The 8979-nt window shown below is 44.8% G+C and overlaps 1 protein-coding gene across 1 annotated transcript; it reads left to right on the top strand.

Moving 5' to 3' along the window:
* Positions 1-2978: 2978 nt before the first annotated feature.
* LOC125127846 (cytochrome c oxidase subunit 5B, mitochondrial) lies at positions 2979-5139 on the top strand. The gene is made up of 4 exons (XM_047781513.1): positions 2979-3164; positions 3703-3776; positions 3949-4048; positions 4945-5139. The coding sequence occupies exons 1-4, from the start codon at positions 3062-3064 to the stop codon at positions 5055-5057; spliced, it is 390 nt and encodes a 129-aa protein (XP_047637469.1). The 5' UTR covers positions 2979-3061; the 3' UTR covers positions 5058-5139.
* Positions 5140-8979: the final 3840 nt, after the last annotated feature.

Below are 8979 nucleotides of genomic sequence, written 5' to 3'. Positions count from 1 at the left end.
AAACCTCATGGTTCCTAGTCAGATTCATTTCCGATGCACCACAATGGGAACTCCAACCACAAAATATTTTAAATTGGAACAAGCAATTTACTCATAATCTGTAGAGCAGTTTTTCTATTTTATATTTACATTTATATATACATATATATATTTTTTTTCTTTTTTCTTCGTCTTTTTGCCTTTTCTAGGGCCGCTCCTGCGGCATATGGAGGTTCCCAGGCTAGGGGTCCAATTGGAGCTGTAGCCGATGGCCTACACCAGAGCCACAGCAATGCGGGATCCGAGCCGCGATAGCTCACAGCAATGCTGGATACTTAACCCACTGAGCGAAGCCAGGGATCGAACCTGCAACCTCATGGTTCCTAGCCGGATTTGTTAACCACTAAGCCACGACGGGAACTCCTACATTTCTGTATGTTTTTAAGAAACAGGCCATCTATGGGCATTTGTTCGAAAATAGCTATAGGCAAATGGAGTAATGATTCTCAATCAGAGATGTCTTTGCCCTCTGGGGGACATGTGGTAATGGCTAAAGAAATTGTTGGTTGTCACCACTGGGGAGTGCTAATGACATAGATGCTGAACATCCTGTAATGCACACAGGAAAGCACCTCCCCCCTCAACATCCTGCAAAGAATTTTCCAGTCCAAGATGTCAATAGCACTAAAGTTGAAAAACTCTGGCAGATACAAAGGAGAAAAAAAGATAAACATAAAACTGTTAACAATTAACATTTTCTTTAAACATATATGTTGTCTGACTTATTACAATGAGCATTTGTTTTGACCACTAAGGTTTATTCCACAAAAGTAAAAAATAATACTCAATACAAGTTTATGGTTTTGGCAAAGATGATGCAGCAGGAAGCAGTGGGAGACTGTTTTCTAAGCCAAATTGTTTCTCAAGGAGACGTTCAGGGATATGGGCGCAAGGGGAGGGTGGTAGGAGCTGGGAGGCAGCAGGGGGTGGGTTCCGTTGGCCCAGAACCTGGCCTCACTACTGGAGCTCACCTGCATAGGCTGAATAATCCCAGGGCTTTTGTGGGCTGAGGAAGGACCTGCCAAGAACATCCTACAATTAGGCAAGGCTCCTGGGAGATCGAGAAACAAGCCTAAACTCTATTTCCACTTTATAGCCATAAGCCATCTTATGATCAGGCAGAACTGAATTTCTCACTAGTCTGCTGAGAGTCGGGTTAGTAGGTGTTTCTTAGGGAAGAGTGGTCAATTAAGACGGGGAAATGGAGTCCAAAAGAAAAAAATGGTTGAGTTAGCTGGTGAGTTTCCATCCCAGAACACCTGTTCCCAAGACCAGATGCTTTTTTTTCTAGCATTAAACATTTAAGCACAGGTACAAATCAACTACAGATTCTTGGGGAACATTCCTAGGACTTACGGAAATTTTTTTCCAATTTAATTTGGAGGGGTTGCAGTGAAGGTAAGGGTGAAGGGAGTAACAGCGGAAGCCATTCAAAGCAAAGCCCACCTTTAAAGAGGATCAAGTCATCTTTGGCCAGAAGTTGCCTTGTGGCACAGCAGGTTAAGGACCTGGCATTGCTACAGCTGTGGCATAGGCCACCAGATCCTTGGCCTGGGAACTTCCACAAGACGAGGGGAAAAAAAAACAAAACCATCTTTGGCTTTACAGATGATTTTCTTCTTGATGGAGGGGCAGCTACGAAGACCAGCTGTGCTCATGTGAAGGAATGCTCCACGAGATCCTTTGGAAAATATAACCTGCACAGTACGAGTGGGACTACCTGGGACTTCAACCCTTCCCAATTTACCTCAAATTTACCTCAATGGGCCAGGAGAGGCCCTCAAAACTGATTCTGTATATTCTCACCAAGAATTAAACTTACTAAAACTTACTTGATCCCATATGTTAGACCTCTGCAAGGCAGAGAATCCAAAGATGAATAGAGCAAAATTTCTGTTGTGAAAGAATTTTCTACCTAATAGGGAAAAAGATGCTGCATGCAGCCAGTCTGTAACAGGGCTACACCGACAGCAGGAACTAGGTCCTAGGAGCCCATCCATACAAGGCAGCGTTTACAGAAACTTGCACACCTCAGCTTGCGGGGCAATAGGGGCGGCTACAGAAGACATTTTCAGCTTTTAGGAGTTCTCTTGTGGTGCAGCAGGTTAAGGACCGAGCATTACTACTGCAGCAGCCTGGGTCGCTCCTTTGGCATGGGTTCCATCCCTGGCCGGGGAACTTCCACATGCTGTAGACCCGGGCCAAAACCAAAAAACAGGCCAAAAAGTTTTCAGTTTTAAACAAGAGAACTCGCCCCAGTACGTTCTGGAGCTCCATTTCCCGTCACCAACTCCGCTTCCTGCTTCCCTCCCTTAACTTCTTAATTAACAGCCTCCCAATGCAACCACTCCTTTACCTTACCCCATATCATCAAGGGCCTGGCTCCCAGGAAGGGCCCACAATTTGACCGTCCCTTCCCCTGCCACCCCAGCCTCGCCTCAGGCCTGAACCTCATCACCTCAAAACCACCGTAACAAGAAGCTGACGTTAGGACTGCGGGGAGCTCCTGCTCAAGTTCTTGGGCTACAAGTTCGCAGTGGCTCACAAACGGCCAGGTGAACCAGCACCACAACTAGCCCACTCCTAAATTTGGACCTTTTGGGATCCAGCAAGTATCTTGAGCGACGCAGGCTTAATGTTTTCCGTCAGCAGGCTCCACGTTTACTCGGCACAACTATCGGCTCCAGCGTGGTTTTCCATTGAACTGCCGGACACTGAGTCCCACGGACGTAAAACGAGTTGCACCAAATCCGAGCGTTACTAAAGGGCAAAGCCCCCAGAAGCCTGCAATTGAAACCTTGATCGCCTCCACGCCCTCGCGGCTGCAAGGCGGGGCAGTGAGGCATAGGTGCGCAGGCGCAGGCCTTGCCCCAACCCCCGCCCCGAGGAGTCACGTGAGGGGGGCGGTCTAGGGGCCGGGAGGAAGCGGAAGGCGGACTCTGCGCAGAAAGCAGCCCTCCCCCGGAAGTCCCTGCACCTCAGGAGCCTGTTACCGGAAGTGCTGGTATTTGTAGCGGGCGTGATGGCTTCAAGGTTACTCCGTGGAGTTGGAGCGCTAGCTGCGCAGACCTTGAGGGCCCGAGGTCCAAATGGAGTCGCCGTTGTGCGCTCCATGGCATCTGGAGGTACTAGGCCCCCCCGGCGCGCCAGGGACCCGTGCCATTGCTCTCTCGGGGTGGTGGGGGCAGCGGGGCGGGGGACAGCCTTCAGTACCTCGCGGCCACAGTGGCCGCCCCTTGGCCCCGAAGGCCTCAGGCTTCACCGGTGTCTCCCTGTTACCCTGGGCCGCCGTTGCTGCCGACCACCAGACTGACCCCGCTGCCAAATAATCCTTAACCGAAATGCTAGATGACCTTGGTGGGCAGGGATTGCAGCCAGGATATGGGGGGTGGGGCTAAGCCCCTCCTTAGACCCGCGCTTATCTCAAGTTGGATGTATTCCACTAGGACTCTGATTAACCTGCTTTTAGGAAAAAAATGTGTCGAAAAACGGCCTCCGTGGCCGAAGGAAGTGAAGATCACCCCATGTTGCCACTTTCGGGTATCATGACTCGGGTCTTTAGGGGACAATAAGCCCACTAAAACTATATGCAGCAGTTTACGTATGTGCATTTTCCATCGTGATCATTTCAGAAGACATGGTAATTACCATATTTTCCTTCAGGTGGTGTTCCTACTGATGAGGAGCAGGCGACTGGGCTGGAGAGGGAGGTCATGATGGCCGCCCGCAAGGGACTGGTGAGGAGAAACTTTATATGTCTTCTTAGGAGTTTATGGTTTTGGATGGGATCAGAAAAGTCTTCTCCCTGGGCCTCACTGATCCTGGAAACCTGGCATGTGGGAACAATATCGCTAACCCATAGAAGGTAGGAGTCATTTGGCATAATGGATCCTTATTTTGTCTTTTCAGGACCCATACAATATTCTTGCCCCAAAGGCAGCCTCAGGTACCAAGGAAGACCCTAATTTAGTTCCCTCCATCACCAACAAGCGGATAGTGGGCTGCATCTGTAAGTACTTCAACACTATTTTCTTTTCTTTTCTTTTTTGTCTTTTTGGTATTTCTTGGGCCGCTCCCGAGGCATATGGAGGTTCCCAGGCTAGGGGTCAAATCGGAGCTGTAGCCACCGGCCTACGCCAGAGTCACAGCAACGCAGGATCCGAGCAGCGTCTGCAACCTACACCACAGCTAACAGCAACGCCGGATTGTTAACCCACTGAGCAAGGGCAGGGACCGAACCTGCAACCTCATGGTTCCTAGTCGGATTCGTTAACCACTGCGCCACGACGGGAACTCCTCAACACTATTTTCTTACCCATTTAATATAGCCCACTATACAGGTCTGTAAGCTCTTTCATATCTTGTGCTTTGTGTGTGTGTAAATAAGTTGTTATAAGGGTCTTGGCCCTCTCATACCCCTCTGCTTGAGTAGGTGATCCTTACAGGAGAGAGGCCTGGAACATAAATAATATTGGTTCATTGAGAGTTCTTATTGTGGCTTAGTGGGTTATGAATAAGACACTAATATCCATGAGGATGTGGGTTTGATCCCAGGCCTCTCTCAGTGGGTTAAGGATCTGATGTTGGGGCTGTGGCATAGGCCAGCAGCTGCAGCTCTGATTTGACCCCTGGCCTGGGGACTTCTATATGCTGTTTTTTTTAGGTGTAGCCCTAATTAAAAAAAAAAAAAAGCAAAAAAGAAAAAAAATACTGCCTTATTGGAAAGGCAGTATGAAGAAGGAGTATTCATCTAGAAAATGTTTATTGTATTTCTCCTTTGTTAGACACCCTGTTAGGCCGTGTCAGCCATAATTTTGTGTCTCAGACGTGTCTGAAGAAAAGAGATTTATGTTGAAAGTCCCCTCTTCTAGGCTGGATAGCTTTCAACCACCTATGTTCTTTCAGGTGAAGAAGACAACAGTGCTGTCATCTGGTTCTGGGTGCACAAAGGCGAGACCCAGCGATGCCCCAGCTGTGGAACCCATTACAAGCTGGTGTCCCACCAGCTGGCCCACTGAGCCCCTGCACTAACTCACTCAAGATGCGCTGGCAGGTTTCTTCCAATAAAGACTAGCCATTACACTGGCTCCTCCTCCCATGGCTGGCTGGTCTTCTTTCTTTCCTGTATTTCTGGAAGGGTATGGGTAATTCCTTATCAGAGGTAGTTGTCTATTCGTATTAGCTTGCCATCCACTGTGTACACTGAGATTACCAATCCCCTAATGCAGTGATAGGAACCACCTGGCAAGGGGCAAACCGCTTGTGGAAGCAGGCTGGCTGGACTTGTAAAACTGGCTCCAATCCATCATTTAGCTTTATCACTGCGGACATGTTCTCTGGGATGGATCACATTAAAAAAAAGAAAGAAAAAAAGGATAAGTATCTTGTAAGGTTGTAGGAGTAAACAATATATAAAGAGCCTGGCAGATAGGTCCTTATGCTGTTCTAAAGACAGAGTGGCCTTGTGAGGAGAGTTTTGGCTTTGAAGTCTTAAGGGACCCAGGTTTAAAGCATAGTTCATGAGGATGCCATCAGCAAAATCTAGAATATGGGAGAGTTCCAGAAACGAGCAACCAGTTTCTTCAAATAAACTATAGGGAGAAAAAAAATGGGAGTACTTAGCAAGTGAAATGGACATGAGGAAGATACCAATCAAAAGCAATGTGTGGACTGTTTGAAACTTGATTTGAAAAAAACCAACTGTAAAAAATCCAAGATTTAGGAGCTTACTAAATTTTAGATGTGTTACGGAATGTTTTTGTTTTTTAATGCTTTAGCAATACATACTGAGGTGAAATATGGCTAAGATCAGCTTTAAAAGAGTGAGGAAGGAGTTCCTGCCATGATGCAGTGGGCTAAGAATCCAACCAAAGTGGCTCTGGTCACTGCAGAGGTTTGGGTCCCATCCCCGGCCTGGTGCAGTGTTTTAAGGATCTGGCAGCCGTGGCATGATTCTATCCTGGCCTGGAGAACTTCCATATGCTGAGGGTACAGCCTTCAAACAAACGGAAGGAAGAAAGTAGTTTGGAGTGTGTCTGATCCATTGTAGCCTGGGGCAAGAGGGGTTGTTCTTTCTACTTTTGTGTATTGTTGAACTTTAGCATAATAAAACACAAAATTTTGAGAGAAACAAAAGCCCCAATTCAATCACTTTATACTTGTGGCACCTTGGACAATGAAGTTCTCAAAAGCTATTTTTTTTTTGTCTTTTTGTCTTTTTTTGTTGTTGTTGTTGCTATTTCTTGGGCCGCTCCCGCGGCATATGGAGGTTCCCAGGCTAGGGGTTGAATCGGAGCTGTAGCCACCGGCCTACACCACAGCTCACAGCAACGCCGGATCCATAACCCACTGAGCAAGGGCAGGGACCGAACCCGCAACCTCATGGTTCCTAGTCGGATTCGTTAACCACTGCGCCACAACGGGAACTCCCCAAAAGCTATTTTTATTTGTTAAATGGAGATAGTACCTTTCCATTTTGTTGTGGGACTAGCCATAGAGGTGGCTTTAGTTACTGTTGCCACAAAATTGATCCAAACCAGACATTTAAGTTGAATTGATAATGGGAGAGAAAAGCTCTTCCCTTCATGTTGTCTTACCTCAAAGGTACAAGCAACTGCTTTTTTTCCTGACTCATCTCATTTCCAGGAAATGCCCAAGCATTTATTTGTCATTCAAGCCTGTTCCCTTTGGGACCAGAAACACCTAAATAGCATTTAAGGTGGGAGTGGTAGGGATAGATTTAATTTAATAGATTAATAGATTTAATTTAATAGAACACCTCTATTAAATCTAGATGTTAATAACACCTCTAGGTGTTAATAGAACACCTACCACTCCCACCTTTAATGCTATTTATCAACAGTTTCCTAGTCACTATGTTAAGAAGACTGCTTTGTGCTGCCCCCAAGCCCTTCCGTCTGGCCCACCTGCAACTTCTTTCCTTGTATACTGTCTCCTTTTCTAATCAAAGCTGCTTAGAGTAGGTTTCTGACCCCCCACATCATTGTCTGGTCCTGTCTTCCTCCTTCATCTCCAAGCTCACCTTGCATCTTTATGATTTAAAATGATTTTTAGTAGAAATATATTATGGTATTGTTTCAGTTGTACTACAGTGATTTGATACTTGCATACAATGTAAAATGATTATCACCATTTGTCTAATAACCATCTATCCCCATTACAAAGTTTTTATAATCTTATTGATCATATTCTTCATGCTGTATAGTATACCCCTTATAAATAGAGATTTGTATCTCTTAATTCCCTGCACCTATTTCACCCTCCTCCCTCCCCTGTGCTCTGTATCTATTTGTCTATTTTGTTTTTTGGGGGTTTTTTTAGGTTTTGCTTTTTAGGGTGCACTTGCAGCATATGGAAGTTCCCAGGCCAGAGGTCAAATCAGAGCTACAGCTGCCAGGCTATACCACAGCCACAACAACTCAGGATCTGAGTCACGTCTGTGACCTACACCACAGCTCGTGGCAACGGCGGATCCTTAACCCACTGAGCGAGGCCAGGGGATCGAACCGGAATCTTCCTGGATCCTAGCTGGGCTGTTAACTGTTAAGCCACAAAGGGAACTCCCTATTTCATTTTATTCTCTAGATTCCACATATGAGTGAGATAATACAGCTTTTTCTTTGTTTGACTTACCTAGCATAATACTCCTCTAGGTCTATCCATGTTGTCACAAATAGCAAGATTTTATTCATTTTTATGGCAGAGTAATATTCCATTGTGTATGTGTTTTATATATATATATATATAATATATGTATCACATCTTTATTCCTCTATTGATGGACACTTAGGTTGTTTCTGTATCTAAGCTATTTTAAATAATGCTGAAATGAACATTGGTACACACATATCTTTTATGTTTTCTTTGGGCAAATACCCAGAAGTGAAATTGCTATATCATATGGAAGTTCTATTTTTAATTTTTTTGAGAAAACTCCACACTGTTTTCCATAGTGGTTGCACCAATTTACATTCTCACCAAACAGTGCATAGGGTTTCCTTTTCCCAGTACCAGTTATTTTTTGTCTTTTAGATGCTAGCCATTCTGATAGATATGAGGCGATAACTCATTGTGGTTTTGATTTGCATTTCCTTGATGTTAGTGATACTGAGCATCTTTTCATGTCTATGTATGTCTTTGGAAAAACTGTCTATTCAAATTCTCTGCCCAATTTTAATTTTTTTTTTTTCTTTCTTGGGCTGCACCTGCAGCATATGGAAGTTAGGCTAGGGGCTGAATCAGAGCCTACAGCTGCAGCCACAGCAATGCCAGATCTGAGCCACATCTGTGACTTATACCGTAGCTCAAGGCAACATCGGAGGATTCCTTCACCCACTAAGGGAGGCCAGGGATCAAACCTGCATCCTCATGGATACTAATTGGATTCTTAACCCACTGAGACACAACAGGAACTCCTGCCCATTTTTTAATTGGGTTGTTTGTTTTTTGATGAGTTGTATGAGTTACTTGTATGTTTTTGGATGTTAACCCCTTATTGGATATATCACTTGCAAATATCTTTTCCCATTTGGTAGGCTGCCTTTTGTTTTGTTGATATAAATCTGTTCCATTGATCTATGTTTTTTGTGCCAGTACTATACTCTTTTGACTATTGTACCTTTGAAGTATAGATTAAAACCAGGGAGCATGATACCTCCAGCTTTGTTCTTCTTTCTCAATATTGCTTTGGCTATTCAGGGCCTTTTGTGTTTTCCATAAAAATTTTGGAATTATTTTTCTAGTTCTGTGAAAAATGCCACTGGTATTTTGATACCAATTGCACTGAATCTATAAATTGCCTTAGATAACGCCTTGCTTCTTTTCCATCTTTTAAATTTTTTCACCAGTTTTCCACTAAGAAAGGAAAAGCTCCATATATTTCCAGACTCTGGTAATCAGAATAATATTCCCCCAAAGATG

Source organism: Phacochoerus africanus, chromosome 5, assembly GCF_016906955.1.
Source record: "Phacochoerus africanus isolate WHEZ1 chromosome 5, ROS_Pafr_v1, whole genome shotgun sequence".
In the NCBI taxonomy this organism is placed as follows: Eukaryota; Metazoa; Chordata; class Mammalia; order Artiodactyla; family Suidae; genus Phacochoerus; species Phacochoerus africanus.
Note: the sequence above shows the minus strand (reverse complement) of the source record. Positions and strands in the feature narration are given on the sequence as shown.